The sequence below is a fragment of the Somniosus microcephalus genome, chromosome 5, assembly GCF_052327205.1.
Source record: "Somniosus microcephalus isolate GS21.2 chromosome 5, FLI_Smic_1.0, whole genome shotgun sequence".
In the NCBI taxonomy this organism is placed as follows: Eukaryota; Metazoa; Chordata; class Chondrichthyes; order Squaliformes; family Somniosidae; genus Somniosus; species Somniosus microcephalus.
In genome coordinates, this window is record NC_140991.1 from 246,837,952 (window position 1) to 246,864,119 (window position 26,168).

At 57.2% G+C, this 26,168-nt stretch overlaps 1 protein-coding gene across 1 annotated transcript in view; it reads left to right on the forward strand.

Moving 5' to 3' along the window:
* tbc1d7 (TBC1 domain family, member 7) overlaps nucleotides 1-25,219 on the forward strand; it is a 60,763-nt gene extending 35,544 nt beyond the window's left edge. The window contains 3 exon segments of the mRNA XM_085988802.1: nucleotides 16,540-16,685; nucleotides 23,029-23,158; nucleotides 25,057-25,219. Of these exon segments, the coding sequence (XP_085844928.1) occupies nucleotides 16,540-16,685; nucleotides 23,029-23,158; nucleotides 25,057-25,143 (363 nt within the window). The 3' untranslated portion in view covers nucleotides 25,144-25,219.
* The last annotated feature ends 949 nt before the right edge of the window (nucleotides 25,220-26,168 follow it).

The window sequence follows — 26,168 nt, forward strand, 5'->3', positions numbered from 1 at the left end:
CCCGTCGCGCTCTCTCTCTTCCCCCCCGTCGCGCTCTCTCTCTTCCCCCCGTCGCGCTCTCTCTCTTCCCCCCGTCGCGCTCTCTCTCTTCCCCCCCGTCGCGCTCTCTCTCTTCCCCCCCGTCGCGCTCTCTCTCTTCCCCCCCGTCGCGCTCTCTCTCTTCCCCCCCGTCGCGCTCTCTCTCTTCCCCCCGTCGCGCTCTCTCTCTTCCCCCCGTCGCGCTCTCTCTCTTCCCCCCGTCGCGCTCTCTCTCTTCCCCCCGTCGCGCTCTCTCTCTTCCCCCCGTCGCGCTCTCTCTCTTCCCCCCGTCGCGCTCTCTCTCTTCCCCCCGTCGCGCTCTCTCTCTTCCCCCCGTCGCGCTCTCTCTCTTCCCCCCGTCGCGCTCTCTCTCTTCCCCCGTCGCGCTCTCTCTCTTCCCCCGTCGCGCTCTCTCTCTTCCCCCCCGTCGCGCTCTCTCTCTTCCCCCCGTCGCGCTCTCTCTCTTCCCCCCGTCGCGCTCTCTCTCTTCCCCCCGTCGCGCTCTCTCTCTTCCCCCCGTCGCGCTCTCTCTCTTCCCCCCGTCGCGCTCTCTCTCTTCCCCCCCGTCGCGCTCTCTCTCTTCCCCCCGTCGCGCTCTCTCTCTTCCCCCCGTCGCGCTCTCTCTCTTCCCCCCGTCGCGCTCTCTCTCTTCCCCCCGTCGCGCTCTCTCTCTTCCCCCCGTCGCGCTCTCTCTCTTCCCCCCGTCGCGCTCTCTCTCTTCCCCCCGTCGCGCTCTCTCTCTTCCCCCCGTCGCGCTCTCTCTCTTCCCCCCCGTCGCGCTCTCTCTCTTCCCCCCGTCGCGCTCTCTCTCTTCCCCCCGTCGCGCTCTCTCTCTTCCCCCCGTCGCGCTCTCTCTCTTCCCCCCGTCGCGCTCTCTCTCTTCCCCCCGTCGCGCTCTCTCTCTTCCCCCCGTCGCGCTCTCTCTCTTCCCCCCGTCGCGCTCTCTCTCTTCCCCCCGTCGCGCTCTCTCTCTTCCCCCCGTCGCGCTCTCTCTCTTCCCCCCGTCGCGCTCTCTCTCTTCCCCCCGTCGCGCTCTCTCTCTTCCCCCCGTCGCGCTCTCTCTCTTCCCCCCGTCGCGCTCTCTCTCTTCCCCCCGTCGCGCTCTCTCTCTTCCCCCCGTCGCGCTCTCTCTCTTCCCCCCGTCGCGCTCTCTCTCTTCCCCCCGTCGCGCTCTCTCTCTTCCCCCCGTCGCGCTCTCTCTCTTCCCCCCGTCGCGCTCTCTCTCTTCCCCCCGTCGCGCTCTCTCTCTTCCCCCCGTCGCGCTCTCTCTCTTCCCCCCGTCGCGCTCTCTCTCTTCCCCCCGTCGCGCTCTCTCTCTTCCCCCCGTCGCGCTCTCTCTCTTCCCCCCGTCGCGCTCTCTCTCTTCCCCCCGTCGCGCTCTCTCTCTTCCCCCCGTCGCGCTCTCTCTCTTCCCCCCGTCGCGCTCTCTCTCTTCCCCCCGTCGCGCTCTCTCTCTTCCCCCCGTCGCGCTCTCTCTCTTCCCCCCGTCGCGCTCTCTCTCTTCCCCCCCGTCGCGCTCTCTCTCTTCCCCCCGTCGCGCTCTCTCTCTTCCCCCCGTCGCGCTCTCTCTCTTCCCCCCGTCGCGCTCTCTCTCTTCCCCCCGTCGCGCTCTCTCTCTTCCCCCCCGTCGCGCTCTCTCTCTTCCCCCCGTCGCGCTCTCTCTCTTCCCCCCGTCGCGCTCTCTCTCTTCCCCCCGTCGCGCTCTCTCTCTTCCCCCCGTCGCGCTCTCTCTCTTCCCCCCCGTCGCGCTCTCTCTCTTCCCCCCGTCGCGCTCTCTCTCTTCCCCCCCGTCGCGCTCTCTCTCTTCCCCCCGTCGCGCTCTCTCTCTTCCCCCCGTCGCGCTCTCTCTCTTCCCCCCGTCGCGCTCTCTCTCTTCCCCCCGTCGCGCTCTCTCTCTTCCCCCCCGTCGCGCTCTCTCTCTTCCCCCCGTCGCGCTCTCTCTCTTCCCCCCGTCGCGCTCTCTCTCTTCCCCCCGTCGCGCTCTCTCTCTTCCCCCCCGTCGCGCTCTCTCTCTTCCCCCCGTCGCGCTCTCTCTCTTCCCCCCGTCGCGCTCTCTCTCTTCCCCCCGTCGCGCTCTCTCTCTTCCCCCCGTCGCGCTCTCTCTCTTCCCCCCGTCGCGCTCTCTCTCTTCCCCCCGTCGCGCTCTCTCTCTTCCCCCCGTCGCGCTCTCTCTCTTCCCCCCGTCGCGCTCTCTCTCTTCCCCCCGTCGCGCTCTCTCTCTTCCCCCCGTCGCGCTCTCTCTCTTCCCCCCGTCGCGCTCTCTCTCTTCCCCCCGTCGCGCTCTCTCTCTTCCCCCCGTCGCGCTCTCTCTCTTCCCCCCGTCGCGCTCTCTCTCTTCCCCCCGTCGCGCTCTCTCTCTTCCCCCCGTCGCGCTCTCTCTCTTCCCCCCGTCGCGCTCTCTCTCTTCCCCCCGTCGCGCTCTCTCTCTTCCCCCCCGTCGCGCTCTCTCTCTTCCCCCCGTCGCGCTCTCTCTCTTCCCCCCGTCGCGCTCTCTCTCTTCCCCCCCGTCGCGCTCTCTCTCTTCCCCCCCGTCGCGCTCTCTCTCTTCCCCCCCGTCGCGCTCTCTCTCTTCCCCCCGTCGCGCTCTCTCTCTTCCCCCCGTCGCGCTCTCTCTCTTCCCCCCGTCGCGCTCTCTCTCTTCCCCCCGTCGCGCTCTCTCTCTTCCCCCCGTCGCGCTCTCTCTCTTCCCCCCGTCGCGCTCTCTCTCTTCCCCCCGTCGCGCTCTCTCTCTTCCCCCCCGTCGCGCTCTCTCTCTTCCCCCCGTCGCGCTCTCTCTCTTCCCCCCGTCGCGCTCTCTCTCTTCCCCCCGTCGCGCTCTCTCTCTTCCCCCCGTCGCGCTCTCTCTCTTCCCCCCGTCGCGCTCTCTCTCTTCCCCCCGTCGCGCTCTCTCTCTTCCCCCCGTCGCGCTCTCTCTCTTCCCCCCGTCGCGCTCTCTCTCTTCCCCCCGTCGCGCTCTCTCTCTTCCCCCCGTCGCGCTCTCTCTCTTCCCCCCGTCGCGCTCTCTCTCTTCCCCCCGTCGCGCTCTCTCTCTTCCCCCCGTCGCGCTCTCTCTCTTCCCCCCGTCGCGCTCTCTCTCTTCCCCCCGTCGCGCTCTCTCTCTTCCCCCCGTCGCGCTCTCTCTCTTCCCCCGTCGCGCTCTCTCTCTTCCCCCCGTCGCGCTCTCTCTCTTCCCCCCGTCGCGCTCTCTCTCTTCCCCCCGTCGCGCTCTCTCTCTTCCCCCCGTCGCGCTCTCTCTCTTCCCCCCGTCGCGCTCTCTCTCTTCCCCCCGTCGCGCTCTCTCTCTTCCCCCCGTCGCGCTCTCTCTCTTCCCCCCCGTCGCGCTCTCTCTCTTCCCCCCGTCGCGCTCTCTCTCTTCCCCCCGTCGCGCTCTCTCTCTTCCCCCCGTCGCGCTCTCTCTCTTCCCCCCGTCGCGCTCTCTCTCTTCCCCCCGTCGCGCTCTCTCTCTTCCCCCCGTCGCGCTCTCTCTCTTCCCCCCGTCGCGCTCTCTCTCTTCCCCCCCGTCGCGCTCTCTCTCTTCCCCCCCGTCGCGCTCTCTCTCTTCCCCCCCGTCGCGCTCTCTCTCTTCCCCGTCGCGCTCTCTCTCCCCCCGTCGCGCTCTCTCTCTTCCCCCCCGTCGCGCTCTCTCTCTTCCCCCCGTCGCGCTCTCTCTCTTCCCCCCCGTCGCGCTCTCTCTCTTCCCCCCGTCGCGCTCTCTCTCTTCCCCCCCGTCGCGCTCTCTCTCTTCCCCCCCGTCGCGCTCTCTCTCTTCCCCCCCGTCGCGCTCTCTCTCTTCCCCCCCGTCGCGCTCTCTCTCTTCCCCCCCGTCGCGCTCTCTCTCTTCCCCCCGTCGCGCTCTCTCTCTTCCCCCCCGTCGCGCTCTCTCTCTTCCCCCCCGTCGCGCTCTCTCTCTTCCCCCCGTCGCGCTCTCTCTCTTCCCCCCCGTCGCGCTCTCTCTTCCCCCCGTCGCTCGTCTCGCTCGCGCTCTCTCTTCCCCCCGTCGCGCTCTCTCTCTTCCCCCCCGTCGCGCTCTCTCTCTTCCCCCCGTCGCGCTCTCTCTTCCCCCCGTCGCGCTCTCTCTTCCCCCGTCGCGCTCTCTCTTCCCCCCCGTCGCGCTCTCTCTCTTCCCCCCGTCGCGCTCTCTCTTCCCCCCGTCGCGCTCTCTCTCTTCCCCCCCGTCGCGCTCTCTCTTTCCCCCCCGTCGCGCTCTCTCTCTTCCCCCCCGTCGCGCTCTCTCTCTTCCCCCCGTCGCGCTCTCTCTCTTCGGCGCTCTCCCCGTCGCGCTCTCTCTCTTCCCCCGTCGCGCTCTCTCTCCCCCCGTCGCGCTCTCTCTCCCCCCGTCGCGCTCTCTCGTCGCTCTTCCCCCCCGTCGCGCTCTCTCTCTTCCCCCCGTCGCGCTCTCTCTCTTCCCCCCCGTCGCGCTCTCTCTCTTCGCCCCGCGCTCTCTTCCCCCGTCGCGCTCTCTCTCTTCCCCCCGTCGCGCTCTCTCTCTTCCCCCCGTCGCGCTCTCTCTCTTCCCCCCCGTCGCGCTCTCTCTCTTCCCCCCGTCGCGCTCTCTCTCTTCCCCCCGTCGCGCTCTCTCTCTTCCCCCCCGTCGCGCTCTCTCTCTTCCCCCCGTCGCGCTCTCTCTCTTCCCCCCGTCGCGCTCTCTCTCTTCCCCCCCGTCGCGCTCTCTCTCTTCCCCCGTCGCGCTCTCTCTCTTCCCCCCCGTCGCGCTCTCTCTCTTCCCCCCCGTCGCGCTCTCTCTCTTCCCCCCGTCGCGCTCTCTCTCTTCCCCCCGTCGCGCTCTCTCTCTTCCCCCCCGTCGCCTCTCTCTCTTCCCCCCCGTCGCGCTCTCTCTCTTCCCCCCGTCGCGCTCTCTCTCTTCCCCCCGTCGCGCTCTCTCTTCCCCCGTCGCGCTCTCTCTCTTCCCCCCCGTCGCGCTCGCTCTTCCCCCCCGTCGCGCTCTCTCTCTTCCCCCCCGTCGCGCTCGCTCTCTTCCCCCCCGTCGCGCTCGCTCTCCCCCCGTCGCGCTCGCTCTTCCCCCCCGTCGCGCTCGCTCTTCCCCCCCGTCGCGCTCGCTCTTCCCCCCCGTCGCGCTCGCTCTTCCCCCCCGTCGCGCTCGCTCTTCCCCCCCGTCGCGCTCGCTCTTCCCCCCCCGTCGCGCTCAGCTCTTCCCCCCCGTCGCGCTCGCTCTTCCCCCCCGTCGCGCTCGCTCTTCCCCCCCGTCGCGCTCGCTCTTCCCCCCCGTCGCGCTCGCTCTTCCCCCCCGTCGCGCTCGCTCTTCCCCCCCCGTCGCGCTCGCTCTTCCCCCCCCGTCGCGCTCGCTCTTCCCCCCCGTCGCGCTCGCTCTTCCCCCCGTCGCGCTCGCTCTTCCCCCCCCGTCGCGCTCGCTCTTCCCCCCCGTCGCGCTCGCTCTTCCCCCCCGTCGCGCTCGCTCTTCCCCCCGTCGCGCTCGCTCTTCCCCCCCGTCGCGCTCGCTCTTCCCCCCCGTCGCGCTCGCTCTTCCCCCCCGTCGCGCTCGCTCTTCCCCCCCGTCGCCCTCGCTCTTCCCCCCCGTCGCGCTCGCTCTTCCCCCCCGTCGCGCTCGCTCTTCCCCCCCGTCGCGCTCGCTCTTCCCCCCGTCGCGCCTCGCTCTTCCCCCCCGTCGCGCTCGCTCTTCCCCCCCGTCGCGCTCGCTCTTCCCCCCCGTCGCGCTCGCTCTTCCCCCCCGTCGCGCTCGCTCTTCCCCCCCGTCGCGCTCGCTCTTCCCCCCGTCGCGCTCGCTCTTCCCCCCCGTCGCGCTCGCTCTTCCCCCCCGTCGCGCTCGCTCTTCCCCCCCGTCGCGCTCGCTCTTCCCCCCCGTCGCGCTCGCTCTTCCCCCCCGTCGCGCTCGCTCTTCCCCCCCGTCGCGCTCGCTCTTCCCCCCCGTCGCGCTCGCTCTTCCCCCCCGTCGCGCTCGCTCTTCCCCCCCGTCGCGCTCGCTCTTCCCCCCCGTCGCGCTCGCTCTTCCCCCCGTCGCGCTCGCTCTTCCCCCCCGTCGCGCTCGCTCTTCCCCCCCGTCGCGCTCGCTCTTCCCCCCGTCGCGCTCGCTCTTCCCCCCCGTCGCGCTCGCTCTTTCCCCCCCGTCGCGCTCGCTCTTCCCCCCCGTCGCGCTCGCTCTTCCCCCCCGTCGCGCTCGCTCTTCCCCCCCGTCGCGCTCGCTCTTCCCCCCCGTCGCGCTCGCTCTTCCCCCCGTCGCGCTCGCTCTTCCCCCCCGTCGCGCTCGCTCTTCCCCCCCGTCGCGCTCGCTCTTCCCCCCGTCGCGCTCGCTCTTCCCCCCGTCGCGCTCGCTCTTCCCCCCCGTCCCCCCGGCTCGCTCTCCTCCCCGTCGCTGCTCCCCTCGCTCCCTTCCCCCCGTCGCGCTCGCTCTTTCCCCCCCGTCGCGCTCGCTCTCGCTCTTCCCCCCCGTCGCGCTCGCTCTCCCCCCCGTCGCGCTCGCTCTCCCTCTTCCCCCCCGTCGCGCTCGCTCTTCCCCCCGTCGCGCCTCGCTCTTCCCCCCGTCGCGCTCGCTCTTCCCCCCGTCGCGCTCGCTCTTCCCCCCGTCGCGCTCCGCTCTTCCCCCCCGTCGCGCTCGCTCTTCCCCCCGTCGCGCTCGCTCTTCCCCCCGTCGCGCTCGCTCTTCCCCCCGTCGCGCTCGCTCTTCCCCCCGTCGCGCTCGCTCTTCCCCCCGTCGCGCTCGCTCTTCCCCCCGTCGCGCTCGCTCTTCCCCCCGTCGCGCTCGCTCTTCCCCCCGTCGCGCTCCGCTCTTCCCCCCGTCGCGCTCGCTCTTCCCCCCGTCGCGCTCGCTCTTCCCCCCGTCGCGCTCGCTCTTCCCCCCGTCGCGCTCGCTCTTCCCCCCGTCGCGCTCGCTCTCTTCCCCCCGTCGCGCTCGCTCTTCCCCCCGTCGCGCTCGCTCTTCCCCCGTCGCGCTCGCTCTTCCCCCCGTCGCGCTCGCTCTTCCCCCCGTCGCGCTCGCTCTTCCCCCCGTCGCGCTCGCTCTTCCCCCCGTCGCGCTCTGCTCTTCCCCCCGTCGCGCTCGCTTCTTCCCCCCGTCGCGCTCGCTCTTCCCCCCGTCGCGCTCGCTCTCTCCCCCGTCGCGCTCGCTCTTCCCCCCGTCGCGCTCGCTCTTCCCCCGTCGCGCTCGCTCTTCCCCCCGTCGCGCTCGCTCTCTTCCCCCCGTCGCGCTCGCTCTCTTCCCCCCGTCGCGCTCGCTCTTTCCCCCCGTCGCGCTCGCTCTTCCCCCCGTCGCGCTCTCTCTTCCCCCGTCGCGCTCGCTCTCTTCCCCGTCGGCGCGCTCTCTCTTCCCCCCCGTCGCGCTCTCTCTCTTCCCCCCCGTCGCGCGCTCTCTCTTTCCCCCCGTCGCGCGCGCTCTCTCTTCCCCCCGTCGCGCGCGCTCTCTCTTTCCCCCCGTCGCGCTCGCTCTCTCTTCCCCCCGTCGCGCGCTCTCTCTCTTCCCCCCGTCGCGCGCTCTCTCTTCCCCCCGTCGCGCTCTCTCTCTTCCCCCCGTCGCGCGCTCTCTCTCTTCCCCCCGTCGCGCTCTCTCTCTTCCCCCCGTCGCGCTCTCTCTTCCCCCCGTCGCGCTCTCTCTTCCCCCCCGTCGCGCTCTCTCTCTTCCCCCCCGTCGCGCTCTCTCTCTTCCCCCGTCGCGCTCTCTCTCTTCCCCCCGTCGCGCTCTCTCTCTTCCCCCCCGTCGCGCTCTCTCTCTTCCCCCCGTCGCGCTCTCTCTCTTCCCCCCGTCGCGCTCTCTCTCTTCCCCCCGTCGCGCTCTCTCTCTTCCCCCCGTCGCGCTCTCTCTCTTCCCCCCGTCGCGCTCTCTCTCTTCCCCCCGTCGCGCTCTCTCTCTTCCCCCCGTCGCGCTCTCTCTCTTCCCCCGTCGCGCTCTCTCTCTTCCCCCCGTCGCGCTCTCTCTCTTCCCCCCGTCGCGCTCTCTCTCTTCCCCCCCGTCGCGCTCTCTCTCTTCCCCCCCGTCGCGCTCTCTCTCTTCCCCCCGTCGCGCTCTCTCTCTTCCCCCCGTCGCGCTCTCTCTCTTCCCCCCGTCGCGCTCTCTCTCTTCCCCCCGTCGCGCTCTCTCTCTTCCCCCCGTCGCGCTCTCTCTCTTCCCCCCGTCGCGCTCTCTCTCTTCCCCCCGTCGCGCTCTCTCTCTTCCCCCCGTCGCGCTCTCTCTCTTCCCCCCCGTCGCGCTCTCTCTCTTCCCCCCGTCGCGCTCTCTCTCTTCCCCCCGTCGCGCTCTCTCTCTTCCCCCCGTCGCGCTCTCTCTCTTCCCCCGTCGCGCTCTCTCTCTTCCCCCCGTCGCGCTCTCTCTCTTCCCCCCGTCGCGCTCTCTCTCTTCCCCCCGTCGCGCTCTCTCTTCCCCCGTCGCGCTCTCTCTTCCCCCCGTCGCGCTCTCTCTTCCCCCCGTCGCGCTCTCTCTTCCCCCCGTCGCGCTCTCTCTCTTCCCCCCGTCGCGCTCTCTCTCTTCCCCCCGTCGCGCTCTCTCTTCCCCCCGTCGCGCTCTCTCTCTTCCCCCCGTCGCGCTCTCTCTCTTCCCCCCCGTCGCGCTCTCTCTCTTCCCCCCGTCGCGCTCTCTCTCTTCCCCCCGTCGCGCTCTCTCTCTTCCCCCCGTCGCGCTCTCTCTCTTCCCCCCCGTCGCGCTCTCTCTCTTCCCCCCCGTCGCGCTCTCTCTCTTCCCCCGTCGCCCCCGTCGCGCTCTCTCTCTTCCCCCCCGTCGCGCTCTCTCTCTCCCCCGTCGCGCTCTCTCTCTTCCCCCCGTCGCGCTCTCTCTCTTCCCCCCGTCGCGCTCTCTCTCTTCCCCCCCGTCGCGCTCTCTCTCTTCCCCCCCGTCGCGCTCTCTCTCTTCCCCCCGTCGCGCTCTCTCTCTTCCCCCCGTCGCGCTCTCTCTCTTCCCCCCCGTCGCGCTCTCTCTCTTCCCCCCCGTCGCGCTCTCTCTCTTCCCCCCCGTCGCGCTCTCTCTCTTCCCCCCCGTCGCGCTCTCTCTCTTCCCCCCGTCGCGCTCTCTCTCTTCCCCCCCGTCGCGCTCTCTCTTCCCCCCGTCGCGCTCTCTCTTCCCCCCGTCGCGCTCTCTCTCTTCCCCCCCGTCGCGCTCTCTCTCTTCCCCCCCGTCGCGCTCTCTCTCTTCCCCCCCGTCGCGCTCTCTCTCTTCCCCCCGTCGCGCTCTCTCTCTTCCCCCCCGTCGCGCTCGCTCTCTTCCCCCCCGTCGCGCTCGCTCTCTTCCCCCCCGTCGCGCTCGCTCTCTTCCCCCCCGTCGCGCTCTCTCTCTTCCCCCCCCGTCGCGCTCGCTCTTCCCCCCCGTCGCGCTCGCTCTTCCCCCCGTCGCGCTCGCTCTTCCCCCCGTCGCGCTCGCTCTTCCCCCCCGTCGCGCTCGCTCTTCCCCCCCGTCGCGCTCGCTCTTCCCCCCCGTCGCGCTCGCTCTTCCCCCCGTCGCGCTCGCTCTTCCCCCCCGTCGCGCTCGCTCTTCCCCCCCGTCGCGCTCGCTCTTCCCCCCCCGTCGCGCTCGCTCTTCCCCCCCGTCGCGCTCGCTCTTCCCCCCCGTCGCGCTCGCTCTTCCCCCCCGTCGCGCTCGCTCTTCCCCCCCGTCGCGCTCGCATCTTCCCCCCCGTCGCGCTCGCTCTTCCCCCCGTCGCGCTCGCTCTTCCCCCCCGTCGCGCTCGCTCTTCCCCCCCGTCGCGCTCGCTCTTCCCCCCCGTCGCGCTCGCTCTTCCCCCCCGTCGCGCTCGCTCTTCCCCCCCGTCGCGCTCGCTCTTCCCCCCCGTCGCGCTCGCTCTTCCCCCCCGTCGCGCTCGCTCTTCCCCCCCGTCGCGCTCGCTCTTCCCCCCCCGTCGCGCTCGCTCTTCCCCCCCGTCGCGCTCGCTCTTCCCCCCCGTCGCGCTCGCTCTTCCCCCCCGTCGCGCTCGCTCTTCCCCCCCGTCGCGCTCGCTCTTCCCCCCCGTCGCGCTCGCTCTTCCCCCCCCGTCGCGCTCGCTCTTCCCCCCCGTCGCGCTCGCTCTTCCCCCCCGTCGCGCTCGCTCTTCCCCCCCGTCGCGCTCGCTCTTCCCCCCCGTCGCGCTCGCTCTTCCCCCCCGTCGCGCTCGCTCTTCCCCCCCCGTCGCGCTCGCTCTTCCCCCCCGTCGCGCTCGCTCTTCCCCCCCGTCGCGCTCGCTCTTCCCCCCGTCGCGCTCGCTCTTCCCCCCCCGTCGCGCTCGCTCTTCCCCCCCGTCGCGCTCGCTCTTCCCCCCCGTCGCGCTCGCTCTTCCCCCCCGTCGCGCTCGCTCTTCCCCCCCGTCGCGCTCGCTCTTCCCCCCCGTCGCGCTCGCTCTTCCCCCCCGTCGCGCTCGCTCTTCCCCCCCGTCGCGCTCGCTCTTCCCCCCCGTCGCGCTCGCTCTTCCCCCCCGTCGCGCTCGCTCTTCCCCCCCCGTCGCGCTCGCTCTTCCCCCCCGTCGCGCTCGCTCTTCCCCCCCCGTCGCGCTCGCTCTTCCCCCCCCGTCGCGCTCGCTCTTCCCCCCCCGTCGCGCTCGCTCTTCCCCCCCGTCGCGCTCGCTCTTCCCCCCGTCGCGCTCGCTCTTCCCCCCCGTCGCGCTCGCTCTTCCCCCCCCGTCGCGCTCGCTCTTCCCCCCCGTCGCGCTCGCTCTTCCCCCCCGTCGCGCTCGCTCTTCCCCCCCCGTCGCGCTCGCTCTTCCCCCCGTCGCGCTCGCTCTTCCCCCCCGTCGCGCTCGCTCTTCCCCCCCGTCGCGCTCGCTCTTCCCCCCCCGTCGCGCTCGCTCTTCCCCCCCCGTCGCGCTCGCTCTTCCCCCCCGTCGCGCTCGCTCTTCCCCCCCCGTCGCGCTCGCTCTTCCCCCCCGTCGCGCTCGCTCTTCCCCCCCGTCGCGCTCGCTCTTCCCCCCCGTCGCGCTCGCTCTTCCCCCCCCGTCGCGCTCGCTCTTCCCCCCCGTCGCGCTCGCTCTTCCCCCCCGTCGCGCTCGCTCTTCCCCCCGTCGCGCTCGCTCTTCCCCCCCGTCGCGCTCGCTCTTCCCCCCCGTCGCGCTCGCTCTTCCCCCCCGTCGCGCTCGCTCTTCCCCCCCGTCGCGCTCGCTCTTCCCCCCCGTCGCGCTCGCTCTTCCCCCCCGTCGCGCTCGCTCTTCCCCCCCGTCGCGCTCGCTCTTCCCCCCCGTCGCGCTCGCTCTTCCCCCCCGTCGCGCTCGCTCTTCCCCCCCGTCGCGCTCGCTCTTCCCCCCCCGTCGCGCTCGCTCTTCCCCCCCGTCGCGCTCGCTCTTCCCCCCCGTCGCGCTCGCTCTTCCCCCCCGTCGCGCTCGCTCTTCCCCCCGTCGCGCTCGCTCTTCCCCCCCGTCGCGCTCGCTCTTCCCCCCCGTCGCGCTCGCTCTTCCCCCCGTCGCGCTCGCTCTTCCCCCCCGTCGCGCTCGCTCTTCCCCCCCGTCGCGCTCGCTCTTCCCCCCCGTCGCGCTCGCTCTTCCCCCCCGTCGCGCTCGCTCTTCCCCCCCGTCGCGCTCGCTCTTCCCCCCCGTCGCGCTCGCTCTTCCCCCCCGTCGCGCTCGCTCTTCCCCCCCGTCGCGCTCGCTCTTCCCCCCCGTCGCGCTCGCTCTTCCCCCCCGTCGCGCTCGCTCTTCCCCCCCGTCGCGCTCGCTCTTCCCCCCCGTCGCGCTCGCTCTTCCCCCCCGTCGCGCTCGCTCTTCCCCCCCGTCGCGCTCGCTCTTCCCCCCCGTCGCGCTCGCTCTTCCCCCCCGTCGCGCTCGCTCTTCCCCCCCGTCGCGCTCGCTCTTCCCCCCCGTCGCGCTCGCTCTTCCCCCCCCGTCGCGCTCGCTCTTCCCCCCCGTCGCGCTCGCTCTTCCCCCCCGTCGCGCTCGCTCTTCCCCCCCGTCGCGCTCGCTCTTCCCCCCCCGTCGCGCTCGCTCTTCCCCCCCGTCGCGCTCGCTCTTCCCCCCCGTCGCGCTCGCTCTTCCCCCCCGTCGCGCTCGCTCTTCCCCCCCGTCGCGCTCGCTCTTCCCCCCCGTCGCGCTCGCTCTTCCCCCCCGTCGCGCTCGCTCTTCCCCCCCGTCGCGCTCGCTCTTCCCCCCCGTCGCGCTCGCTCTTCCCCCCCGTCGCGCTCGCTCTTCCCCCCCGTCGCGCTCGCTCTTCCCCCCCGTCGCGCTCGCTCTTCCCCCCCGTCGCGCTCGCTCTTCCCCCCCGTCGCGCTCGCTCTTCCCCCCCGTCGCGCTCGCTCTTCCCCCCCGTCGCTCTCTCTCTTCCCCCCCAGTCGCTCTCTCTTCCCCCCCAGTCGCTCTCTCTTCCCCCCCAGTCGCTCTCTCTCTTCCCCCCCAGTCGCTCTCTCTCTTCCCCCCCAGTCGCTCTCTCTCTTCCCCCCCAGTCGCTCTCTCTCTTCCCCCCCCCAGTCGCTCTCTCTCTTCCCCCCCAGTCGCTCTCTCTCTTCCCCCCCAGTCGCTCTCTCTCTTCCCCCCCAGTCGCTCTCTCTCTTCCCCCCCAGTCGCTCTCTCTCTTCCCCCCCAGTCGCTCTCTCTCTTCCCCCCCAGTCGCTCTCTCTCTTCCCCCCCAGTCGCTCTCTCTCTTCCCCCCCAGTCGCTCTCTCTCTTCCCCCCCAGTCGCTCTCTCTCTTCCCCCCCAGTCGCTCTCTCTCTTCCCCCCCAGTCGCTCTCTCTCTTCCCCCCCAGTCGCTCTCTCTCTTCCCCCCCAGTCGCTCTCTCTCTTCCCCCCCAGTCGCTCTCTCTCTTCCCCCCCCAGTCGCTCTCTCTCTTCCCCCCCCAGTCGCTCTCTCTCTTCCCCCCCAGTCGCTCTCTCTCTTCCCCCCCAGTCGCTCTCTCTCTTCCCCCCCAGTCGCTCTCTCTCTTCCCCCCCAGTCGCTCTCTCTCTTCCCCCCCAGTCGCTCTCTCTCTTCCCCCCCAGTCGCTCTCTCTCTTCCCCCCCCCAGTCGCTCTCTCTCTTCCCCCCCAGTCGCTCTCTCTCTTCCCCCCCCAGTCGCTCTCTCTCTTCCCCCCCCAGTCGCTCTCTCGCTTCCCCCCCCAGTCGTTCTCTCTCTTCCCCCCCCCCAGTCGCTCCCTCTCTCTCTTCCAACAACAACATGCCCTCAAAAAAGCCTCTGCACCGCCCCCCCCACTCGCTCTCTCTCTCTCTCTTCCCCCCCCCACTCGCTCTCTCTCTTCCAACAACATGCCCTCGAAAAAGTCTCTCTCCCCCGTCTCTCTCTCTCTCCCAGTCTCCCTCTCTCTCTCCCTCAGTCGCTCTGTCTCTCCCCCCTCAGTCTCTCTCTCTCTCCCCCCTCAGTCTCTCTCTCTATCTCCCCAGTCTCTCCCTCTCTCTCTCTCCACATCTCTCTCTCTCTCTCTCTCACCCATCAGTCGCTCTCTCTCTCCCCCTCAGTCGCTCTCTCTCTATCTCCCCATTCTCTCTCTCTCACACTCCCAATCTCTCTCTCTCTCACTCCCAGTCTCTCTCTCTCACACTCCCAATCTCTCTCTCTCACACTCCCAATCTCTCCCTCTCACTCCCAATCTCTCTCTCTATCTCCCCATTCTCTCTCTCTCTCCCCAGTCTCTCTCTCTCACACTCCCAATCTCTCTCTCTCTCTCTATCTCCCCATTCTCTCTCTCTCCCCAGTCTCTCTCTCTCACACTCCCAATCTCTCTCTCACACTCCCAATCTCTCTCTCTCTCACTCCCAATCTCTCTCTCTCTCACACTCCCAATCTCTCTCTCACACACTCCCAATCTCTCTCTCTGACACTCCCAATCTCTCTCTCTCTCATTCCCAATCTCTCTCTCTCACTCCCAGTCTCTCTCTCTCTCACTCCCAATCTCTCTCTCTCTCACTCCCAATCTCTCTCTCTCACACTCCCAGTCTCTCTCTCTCACACTCCCAATCTCTCTCTCTCACACTCCCAATCTCTCTCTCTCACACTCCCAATCTCTCTCTCTCACACTCCCAATCTCTCTCTCTCTCTCACACTCCCAATCTCTCTCTCACACTCCCAATCTCTCTCTCTCTCTCACACTCCCAATCTCTCTCTCTCTCTCTCACACTCCCAATCTCTCTCTCTCTCACACTCCCAATCTCTCTCTCTCTCTCACACTCCCAATCTCTCTCTCACACTCCCAATCTCTCTCTCTCTCACACTCCCAATCTCTCTCTCTCTCACACTCCCAATCTCTCTCTCTCTCTCACACTCCCAATCTCTCTCTCTCTCACACTCCCAATCTCTCTCTCTCTCACACTCCCAATCTCTCTCTCACACTCCCAATCTCTCTCTCTCTCACACTCCCAATCTCTCTCACACACTCCCAATCTCTCTCACACACTCCCAATCTCTCTCTCTCACACTCCCAATCTCTCTCTCACACTCCCAATCTCTCTCTCACACTCCCAATTTCTCTCTCTCTCACACACCCAATCTCTCTCACACTCCCAGTCTCTCTCTCTCTCTCACATTCCCAATCTCTCTCTCTCACACTCCCAATCTCTCTCTCTCTCACACTCCCAATCTCTCTCTCTCTCTCTCTCACACTCCCAATCTCTCTCTCACTCCCAATCTCTCTCTCTCTCACTCCCAATCTCTCTCACACTCCCAATCTCTCTCTCTCTCTCACTCCCAATCTCTCTCTCCTTCCCTCTCTCTCTCTCTCTCTCTCCTTCCCTCTCTTTCTCCTTCCCTCTCTTTCTCCTTCCCTCTCCTTCCCTCTCTCTCTCTCTCCTTCCATCTCTCTCTCTCTTTCCTTCCATCTCTCTCTCTCTCCTTCCCCCTCTCTCTCTCTCTCTCTCTCTCTCCTTCCCCCTCTCTCTCTCCTTCCCTCTCTCTCCTTCCCTCTCGCTCTCCTTCCCTCTCTCTCATTCCCTCTCTCTCTTCCCCCCAGTCGCTCCCTCTCTCTCTTCCAACAACAACATGCCCTCGAGAAAGCCTCGGCACCGCCGGGCTCCCCCAGCTAGTTAAATATATTCAAGAAGGAGTTAGATATATTTCTTAAGGCTAAAGGGATCAAGGGAAATGGGGAGAAGGCAGGGACAGGGTACTGAATTTGGATGATCAGCCATGATCTCATTGAATGGCGGAGCAGGCTCTAGGGGCCGAATGGCCTACTCCTCCTATCTTCTATGTAAATATTAATATGTTGTCTGGCAGAGAATGACACTAATGCAATAAAACAAGCAACAGTGATCAGGAGTGGTAATTAAAACCATGTCTTATTCTGAGCATTCCCATATGCTTTATTCTATTCCTGTCTCACTACTAAAAGCAGGAGGAGAATTTATGGTATGGTGTTGTCTGTTAGTCAACACTATCTTGTTATCTGAATAACTGATACCTGTGCTGTTAAGTTTTAGTGCCCCACTTACTTTGCTCCAATTGTGAATCTGGCACTACAATTTACAGATCTACCAGAGCTACACTGTTCTTTCTTGTGGCACTGGGCAGGAGACTTCCCCAGTGTGGTGGTCTGGCAATCAGCTCCTTGTTTGACCAAAACTGGCATAATTCTCCAGCCAATAATCAGTCATGACACTGATCAGTGCTGCCATTATACTTGCCCACCAGTGTAATCCTAACTTTTTGGATCAACAAACAACATGCGGTCAGTAAGCATTAGTGAACACCATGATTACCACCTCTGTACATAGGTGCACGCATAAACAACGAAAGACATCATAAGCGCATAAAAAATAGGAGCAGGAATAGGTCATATGGCCCCTCGAGCCTGCTCCGCCATTCAATAAGATCTTGGCTGAACTTCTACATCAACTTCACTTTCCTGCACTTCTCCCCATGTCCCTTGATTCCATTGGTGCCCACAAATCTATTGATCTTAGTCGGTGAGTATATTCAAGACTAAGCATCCACAGCTCTCTGGGGTAGAGAATGCAAAAGAGTCACAACCATCTGAGTGAAGACATTTCGTCTCATCTCTGTCTTAAATGGCCAACTTCTTATCCTGAGACTGTGACCCCCTAGTTATAGACTCCCCAGCCAGGGGAAAGAGCATCTCGCCATCTATCCTGTCAAGCCCCCTAAGAATTTTGTATATTTTAATGAAATCGCCTCTCATTCTTCTAAACTCCAGAGAATGTAGGCCCATTCTTCTCAATCTCTCCCCATAGGACAGCTCTCTCATGCATACCAACATCCATTGTATGCATGCGCAAACGTGGCAGTGATGGTATTTCCTGATTTTAAGAAGGATGGTTTGTAGCAAGTATATTTTGCACAGTAGAGGTGTGGTACATCAAGTGCAATAAGTCAAAGATTATAGACTTGTGCTGTGCTAAGTATAAAATATGCAGTTTCTTTGCCACCAACCTCCTTTACATATGAAAATTGAGTCAAGTTAGCTGAATTCATGAATATGCTGCTATATCAAAGTAATATTTCTAATACAAGCTTTGCTGTGTAATGGCTCTTTTAGGATCCCTTTGATTGATGTAATTGTAGTTTGCTCACTTCACTGTTTCATACAGCAAATGGTTTACATACAGGGAAAACTCTTCATTTTTATTTTAAGTGGTGTTTTGAAGAGAAATAGTAAATTGAGCAATAGTCCCTAGTATTTTTCTCCTTTAACATTGCTGTGAAATAATTAATGAATGAGAATTTGTATTTGTCCTTTATCAACTGAGTAGCCGAAGAGCCTTGAACATTATCTGAATCTGGAAGACAGCAAACTCCTCACCCACCTCAAGATATGCTCGGCCATGAGTAAACTCCCCTATGACTTGTGGTTCATGCATTGTTTTGCAGGCTGTTTACCTGAATCCAGCCTTCAAAGGTAGGCATTCTGTTGCATTAATGATTGCAATGTGTAATAATTTTATAATAAAAATGAATATGTACATTGCATTAGCAGTGTATAGGTGGTTTTCTGGGTGCAACGTTGATGTGTGCCAATGATACTGAGATCAGTTTGTATGCTGGTCTTTATTTAGCTCATGAAGAAATCCTTGTAATGTAATACCTGTTATCATCTTGTTCCTGGAAGACAGGCTTGCATTCATAAACAAAGAAATTACTTTTTGAAGTGCAGTCACTGTTGTCAAATGTGACAGCCAGTTTTCACATAGCAAGATCCCACAAACAGCCATGAGATGAATGACCAGTTAATCTATTTTTGGTGGTGATGGTTGAGAGAGCATTATTGACTGGGGGTCTCTGCTCTTTTTCAGAAAGTGTCATCCATTCTTTTAATGTCCACCTGTACAGGCAGGGAGATCTTATTTTCACATCTTATTTGAAAGAAGGCACCTCTGACAATCCAGCACTCCCTCAGTACTGAAGTGTCAATTTAGATTACATATCAAAGTCCTGGAGTGAGGTTTGAACCTAGAACCTTCTGTGTTTGGGTGATATGTTTTCTGGTAGCGCACTTAATTTGAGGTGTGAAGCTTGTTCCTTGTCTTGTGAAAAGTTGCTGGAATGGCTGAATAAAAAGCGAGGCAGGAGGAACCTGTAGGTAATCATGTAGGCCAGGAAATAGAAGAGTGGAGAGCAAAAGGGAAAGAAAGAAAGAAATAATTGATATTGGAAATTGAAAAAGGGAAGAGTTGCCGTGTAGGTAGAAAACTGCTTTTATTGTTCTACGGACATGGACAATGCTGGCAAGGCCGAATGTGTTGCCCATATGTAGTTGCCCTGAGAATATTTTGGTGAACCGCCTTCTGAATCGCTGCAATCCTTGAGCTGATGGTGCTTCCAGGAAGGTGCTCCAATATTTTAATACCAAGAACGGTGAAGGAGCAGCAATGTATTTCCAAGTCAAGAGGGTGTGTGACTTGGAGGTGATGGGGTTTCCACGTTATTGCTAATCTTCTCTTCCGAGGTGCTGTCAGAGTAAGGTTGTTTTTGTGACTGGAAGCCTGTGTTCAGTGGTGTATGAGGGGCATAGATAGGGTAGATAGAAAGGAACTTTTCCCCTTAGAGGGGTCAATAACCAGGAGGCATAGTTTCAAGGTTAGAGGGGATTTGAGGTCAAACTTTTTCACCCAGAGGGTGGTTGGAATCTGGAACTCACTGACTGAAAGGGTGGTAGAGGCAGGAACCCTCACAACATTCAAGAAGCATTTAGATGAGCACTTGAAACGCCATAGCATACAAGGTTACGGACCAAGTGCTGGAAAATGGGATTAGAATAGACAGGGCTTGATGCCCGGCGCGGACACGATGGGCTGAAGGGCCTCTTTCTGTGCTGTATAACTCTGACTCTAGTTGCTGCAGTGCTGGCTATAGAGTCTACATTCTTGATGGAATATTTACTGTGTAATAGCTGACACTCTAACCTCAATGGGTTGAGGTTCTACTTAGAAGATTGCACTAAAAACGTTTAACGTCTCATCCGAACGTCTTTCGGATAAGATGTTAAACCGAGGCCCCGTCTGCCCTCTCAGGTGGACGTAAAAGATCCCATGGCACTATTTCGAAGAAGAGCAGAGTTCTCCCCAGTGTCCTGGCCAATGTTTATCTCTCAATCAACATCACAAAGAAACAGATTATCTGGTCATTATCTCATTGCTGTTTGTGGGAGCTTGCTGTGTGCAAATTAGCTGCCGCATTTTCTACATTACAACAGCGACTACACGTCAAAAAAGTACTTGATTGGCTGTAAAGCGCTTTGGGGCATCCGGTGATCATGAAAGGAGCTATATAAATACAAGTCTTTTTTTCTTTAAAAAGCTGCTTTCACAATTGTGTGACCAGGGCGCATATACAGCCATGATTTTTTTGGAGTTGTGCTGCTAAGTATACTGGGAATAAGAATGATATAGGTGTTGTGATATTATCAAACAGGCACTTTGATGTTGTAAACCCTGAATGGAGTCACTTTTTTTTAAAAAAAGGTGTTGCTTGAACTGGAATAACTTCAACATTATGGTTACGAACTACTCCTGTTAATTTGAAGTCACTTAATTACCAGATAATTTGAATTGTGCTTAATAGGGCTACTGTGCCATTTTAATGCAACTACTACATTTGAATTTCTGAATAATTCAAATTTTGGGAGCCAAAAAATTACCCTGAATTATTAGTGGACTGTAGTGGCAAATGAGAAAAATTCATGTTATCACAAGATTTTGATCCAAAGCAGATACCATAAAGGCCACTCCCTAAACTCCAGTCTGGCCCCAAAGGGGGGGAAAATCAATAATCTGCATATAGGCTGCAACCCAAACTTAACCAAATTTGTTACACTAAAAATGACATTTCATAATTGGGTAGATATTAATTATGTATCAAATTTATTCTACAAACCTCTTGTTCACATTCCAATGTTTTTAATTTTGTGTTTCTGAAATAGAACTACAGTGAAACCTGCACAAACCAACACCCCCAAAAAATGGACACTTACTGACGGTCCCAAATAACTTACATTTATAATAGATACAAACTGCCCCTTGAACCACGGACACTCGCAAATTACGAACTACGGACAGACTTCAATGCACCAAGTCAGTTTACAACTTAAAACATTGGACATGCAGTTAAGTGTGAGGCGGCAGCGGGTGGAAAAATGGCTTTTGTGCAATGGAGATCTCTTTACTCAGCATGAGTAACCCCTCTATCTCTTGGACTGAATGCTTGCATGGCTCTATCACAGGGACAGGCTGGTTTCTCTGCCGCTATGGGTGCTGTGTAAAGAGATCCCCAAGACACAAAAGCTGATGGGTGGGGGGGTCTGGAATTGAGTACCCTGAAATCCCGGAGGGTGGCCTGAACTCGTTGGTTGGGGGGGGCAGGGAGGAGGGTGCTTGCCTGAACATGCTGGGGAAGGGGGGTGGGTGTCTGCTCACATACGGAGCAATATACAGTGGATTTTATCTCACAGACCACATATATGCAGGTTTTATGCACCCACACTGATTCACACAGCAGTTATCTTTAATTCTAGTGCTGAAATGCGTCAGTCATTCAGGACGTTCAACACCATCCAGGACATATCAATCCACTTGATCACCGCTCTATCAACCGATCTCAATATCCTATTCAGAATTGTATCCTATAGTTTATATTGCCTCTCCTCATTCTTCCTACCAAAATGTATCACTTCACACTTTTCTGCGTTAAATTTCATCTGCCACGTGTCCGTCCATTCCACCAGCCTGTCTATGTCCTCTTGAAGTCTATCACTATCCTCCTCACTGTTCACTATACTTCCAAGTTTTCCTACAGTACAGCGTGGCACTGGAAGCCTTCAATGTCTGGCCTAAGGGGCCACTGAGCTCAGACAGTGTGTATGAAAAACTATTTTACTGGAGGCATCACAGTCAAGCCTGATCCTGTCTTTATTCAACAGTTACATGAGCCCACTTGCTTGCAGACGTTAGGGGATAGGATTTGGGAGCTGCAATCTTAATTACTTTTTTGTTTTCTAATCTCTAGCTCATTTATGCCACCTGATGCCCCAGCTGGGATCAGCTAGCTCAGCATAAACTGAGAATGAATCAGACACCTCCTGGTCTGTATGGCTGATTGCAATATCAGATAGTGTCTTTGCCCACTAGAATGTTGGGGAAGCCTGAATGTAAATCTCCTAATTGAGGTCCTCACGTGAAAGCAAAAGTTTCAATAAGGTGGAAGGAAGAGTAGGAGCGGGGTTTTAAAAAAAAAAAAAAGTTTTATTCGATTTATGGGATGCGGGCGTCGCTGGCTAGGCCAGCATTTATTGCCCATCCCTAGTTGCCCTTGAGAAGGTGGTGGTGAGCCGCCTTCTTGAACTGCTGCAGTCCGTGTGGTGAAGGTGCTCCCACCGTGCTGTTAGGTAGGGAGTTCCAGGATTTTGACTCAGTTTGGATGCAAAAGCATTGGGTTTCTTCTCCTTACGCTGTTTTGGGGGAAGAATCACCATTTACTATCCAGCCAGTGTATTCAGTCAGGGCCAAGTTGTTTGTGGAAGGCCTCACTAGTGGGATGAACTTTCACTTTTTTAAATGTCAAATCATACAAAAGTGTAAATTTCTTTTTGGCACCGAGGGATATTCAAAGAAAGGGCAAATACATCTTACCATGAAACCTCCTTGCACAAATACCATCCTTCCCAACCAACCGACTGCTATTTAAGAATTTTTTTAATTTAAAATTTACATTTATTTCATCTTCATTGGGCGTGCAATGATGTCAATGTTTCAGAGCCCCAACCTTCAAAAAGGGAAAAGTATGGTAGCCCACACTGATGGATAAGTTAAAGCTGAGACTATTGTGTGTTAGTCCCCTCGTCAACAGAGTGGACAGGTGAGCTGCTTGCTTACAATTTCCTTTTGTGAATTTTTTCACCGCCTTTTCCTCTTTTCCACAAATCAATAATTCCAGCTGGGGTACAGCTCTCTCCTGTACCTCGCCCGAGTGTCTGAATTTAAACAATGTGTTAATTGAATGAATAGTGGCGGGGGGATGGGGCACCATAGCCAATGACCAATCCTGTCTTTACGTGACCTCTACACACATGTAACGGGATACTGGATAATGAATAGATCAGGAAACCTATACTGATTTTTCTCCTCCCTGATCCAGGGGAGCTGTGGCCAATTATGGCACCCCTACAGCTGCCCCAGGTTAGAACAGCCCAAGAATTGAACCTGGGACTTGTGGTCTGTATGTCTGTCAAATACTGCCTTTACCAACTGAGCCAATGTTTTTAAAGCATTATCCGAGTATGGTGTGTGCATTTCTTTCATGTATTTGTATGTGTATCTTGCATAGATTATTTCTCTGTAAAGCTGCTGTAATAATGTGTGTAGTTTGAGAGAATCTTGGAGGAGAATGAAAAGGTCTGTGCAAATCACAGTTATTTTCAAAAGCAGAGATTTCCGAAATAGAAACTGGTGCTTTTGTCAACAAAGTCAATCTAAATCTGAAATGCCCAATTATTTAATCATGCGCAGCTTTTGCATATAGGACCAACAGAACAAATACTGTAAGAGGTATAGATGATGAAGAAAAAGTGTCCAGGATATTGTGTAACTCCTTATGCTTCATACCTGGCCTAAACCCATAATCTGAGCTAATATTGCATTGCAGTAATGGCCCAGAATTTGCTAACAAAAAAACAGCGTCTGAACACTGCATGCTGTTATTATTATACAAATAATAACTTGTAGTGAGGGAGAGCTTCCCCATGAATTGCGAATTGCCACAAGTTGCTGACCGATTTGCGCCACTCCACCATTGGCTTCACGAAAATGGCATGTCGCCCTTAACCACCCTGTGATTTTCATGAAGTTGCTGTATTTGCCCATTAAATGCACCACAGAAAGTTAAGTTAGTAATTAACAGCGTAAGTACCCTTTTAATGTGATAATTGTTAATGACTGCCAATCAACCTCTCTTACCCAGAGAGTGAACCATTAACAGTGTGGAGTCTCTTTCCTTCAGGTAGTGAATTGTTGTTGGAGATTTTAAACCTGCTGAATTTTAAAGAAAAAATGTTACTTTTCTGTTCTGTCTCTTTTCTCTCTCTTACTCCAACCTTTCTTTCCCTTTCTTTATTTATTTTTCTGTATCTGATTTGGCATTGAATTCACCTACTCGAATTCATCATACTTTTCAGGCCTTCCTCTGTTTATTTCTCAATCCTTTAATCTCATTGGTTAAGGAGATACACCATTTGTCCCATTGTTCACCAAGATCCCCGATGCCCTGTTGCCAACGCTGAGCCATTATCAGCTCGCACTTCCAGCAATTTACAGGGCAAAACATTTGCGAGCCAAAGGGTGCAAGAACAAGTCTAACTAATGGCGTGCCGCAAAATGCCCCACTCGAGCAAATTCTGGGCCAATGTGTTAGAGGTAGCATTGTTTGCAGCAGCTGCTAAACTGAGGTTCCTTCTGCCTGTTCTGCTTCAGAGTGGACGTTATAGTTTCCATCACACTATTTGAAGATGAGCATAAAACTTTCCTAGCATCCTGGCTGGCATTCCTCCCACAACCAACACGACCAAAAACAAATTAACAGGTCACTTGGTATTTGTGAGTCATTGTCTACTGTGTTACCTTACATAACGGTCAGACTTCAAAGGTAATCCATTGTGTAAATGCTTTGAGACATTTCATTTTGATAAGGCACTATATTATGGCAAGGGTTTATTTAGTTTGTAAAACAAAACCTTAATGATTTTTGATTTTCAGGGTTTGGGACAAAATTATAAGTGGATCCTGCAAAATTCTGGTCTTTGTAGCCATGGAGATTTTATTAACTTTTAAGATGAAACTAATGGCGATGAATAAAGCAGAAAATATTACACAGTTCCTTCAAAATGTAAGTATCACTGGACCTTGAACTAGTCAGTGAGGAGTAATGCTACATTATGTTGTGTTGGCAACTTTTCCCAAGTAAATTGCCTCCCCAGTAGTGAAAAGTTGAATAATGAGACACAATAACTCACCCTGAGTTTAAATGTTGCAAAGCCCTCTGCATAATAGTGAGTTATCGTGCTGCTAGTGTGCTTTTCTGTTGATGGTTGAGATTGTGCAATTTTGAATATCAAACTTGGTCCCAATATCAATTACTGTAACTGATTTTTGAGCACTTGGTGTTTTTCTAAAATTATCCTAAGCTACCCAGATCATATCTTAATTCATCGTGTTTCAATTTCATGCAAAAAAAGGGGCTGTATTCTTTGTTTAAAGTAAATAGTTACTCAAATGTTCAGAATTATTAGTTTGTACTCATTAGTGTTTATGGTCATTATATAGTTGCATTAAACAATTTGTATTATTATGTATGTTAGTGTAGATATAAGCACACATCCAGAAAGCGCTTTGGGATGTCCTGAGGTTGTGAAAGGTGCTATAGAAATACAAATCCCTTCCTTTAAAATGCAAGTCCTTTTGTGATCTTTACTCACAGCTTCATACTGGACACTGGTTTTCTAATAATTGTCTGTTTGACTCCAGTCTCTTTGATTATCATTTATTCCCATTTTTAATCCTACTTTCTATTTAATAATCTCTGGGTTTTGTTTTTTTTGGACCATAAGATTCTTTTTTAGAAGCTGTGTTCAGGTTGATGTATTGTGAAAGCAGGGTAAATTATGGCCTTGTGACTGCCTTGTCCAGCTTTGCTTCACTTTCCTTTTTTGGGGGGGAGGGGGAACAAGAGGGACTTGGTCTTTTCTTATTTTCTTTTATTTGATCTCTTTTTACCCGTGTCTTTTTTTAATCTTGCTTATCCCAGTTCAAAGCTAAAGGAGGCATTGCATCACAGTCACTACACACACTAGATCGTCACGTAAGACATAACCCCACACTCAACAATGAGATTCTATCCAAAAATGAGTATGCCAAGAACCACCCATTTGTCTTGTTATATGTCTGCAAGTGTTGCCTTTGGTAGTTCAACTTTACATGCAACTCAACAACTTTTTCCTCCTGTCTTTCACTGAGTGAAAATTGGAATGGTGGGAACAGTCTGTGTGATACTGTAAATAGACTATTGAATACTAACTTATCACCTGACTAACACAGATTTAAAAATAAATACTAGTTTTTCCCAAACAAGCTGGGTTATTTCTATTTCCCTGATCAAACCTCTGTACTGTGCTCTGAGGAGGTGTTAAGTAGAGTTTGGGTCAGGACCTGTCGCCATGGGCCGCAATTGTACATCGGCCAACAGCTGATCCCTTAAGTGGCATTAATGGAGACTTGGTAATGGGTCTTTAGCCTGTCTTTTCAGGCAAGAAAGCTGCATTATACGGCAAGACTGAGAGGTAGAAATGCAATACATTATTTTTAAAATGTTAAGCTGAATAAGATTTGAACTAAGTTTAAGTGTCTTTTTCTCATCACATGCTGCGTTAGTAGTGGCATTCCGTCAGGGTTCCAATAAGATTTGACATAATTGGCTTCATCCTGAATACTGCAGACTGCTTTGCTGCTTTTGTAAATGATTCTTGTTAAAATGGGGACTGGACAGGCAGTCTGATCCTTGCCCTTAATTTAATAATAGTACAGAAATAACTTTCTTATAGAAATTCACAAGAGCACATTTCAATATAATAGCAAGAATAATTAATGTAATTTTGTGTTTTTTAAATCTTTAAAGACTGTGTTGCTATTGAAACATTGAAGAAATAATTGGAAATCACCATGATGCTATTAATAAGATTGCTTTCCTTGCCCCCATTGTGACAGTGCACTAATTGTGTGTTCATTTAGATTCCACAGGAGAATACAGATGCGATCATCAGCAAGGCCATTGACTTATGGCATAAGTATATTGGGACCCCTGTACACTCTGTGTAATTAGAAATTGAATGAAAATTGATGTCATGATAACTGTCTTCTATTTAATAATTTATTAAAATAATTTTGCACAAAATTTGAGTAATGTATTTTAATTAAACTAGACAATGCTATAGCATTTCACTATTCAGACAAGAAGGTTGTGGGTTCAAGTTCCACTCCAGAGACTTGAGCACATAACCGAGGCTGACACTCCAGTGCAGCATTGAGGGAATGCTGCACTGCTGGTGCTGGTCTTTCGGATAAGACGTTAAACCGAGGCCCTGTCTGCCCTCACGGGTGGATGTAAAAGATCCCATGGCACGAGTTCTCCCTGGTGTCCTGAACAATATTCATCCCTCAACCAACATCACTAAAAACAGATTGTCTGGTCATTATCTTATTACTGTTTGTGGGAGTGTGCTTTGTGCAAATTGGCTACCGTGTTTCCTACATTACAACAGTGACTACACTTTCTTTCAAAAGTACTTGATTTACTGTAAAGCGCTATGGGGCGTCCTGAGATCATGAAAGGCGCTATATAAAAGCAAGTGTTTTTTTATTGAAGCAATTAACTCTGACAATGGAAGCTTCTGGAATATATGTATATTTTCAATTGCCTAGTCCTGTTATACATGAAGTGTAGTCAAACATAAACACTAGTGGTGGGGCGGGGGGGGGGGGGGGGTGCGGTGGTTTACAAATTTGGGCAAGTTTAGTTGGTCAGTCCCCCAATGGGAGATTTGAATTCAAAACCCATTCTAGACTGATACACACACTTACCATCACAAGTTTGAAGCTTCTGCTAGTTAAGTTGCCTGTGGGAGGGGTATTTGTTTCACAATCTTTGACACATCTGTCTGGTTCACCATTATGTAGTATTGACAATATCCATTGAGATTGTACAAACTGATGGCATTTATAGGAAGAGCAGGGAGGATGGACAACTTGGGTAATTCACAGTCATTTTAAGATCGTAAGTATTATAAAAGGATTGAATATAAGTAACAAAGCAGCATATCAGCTGAGCAGAATTTTTGAACATC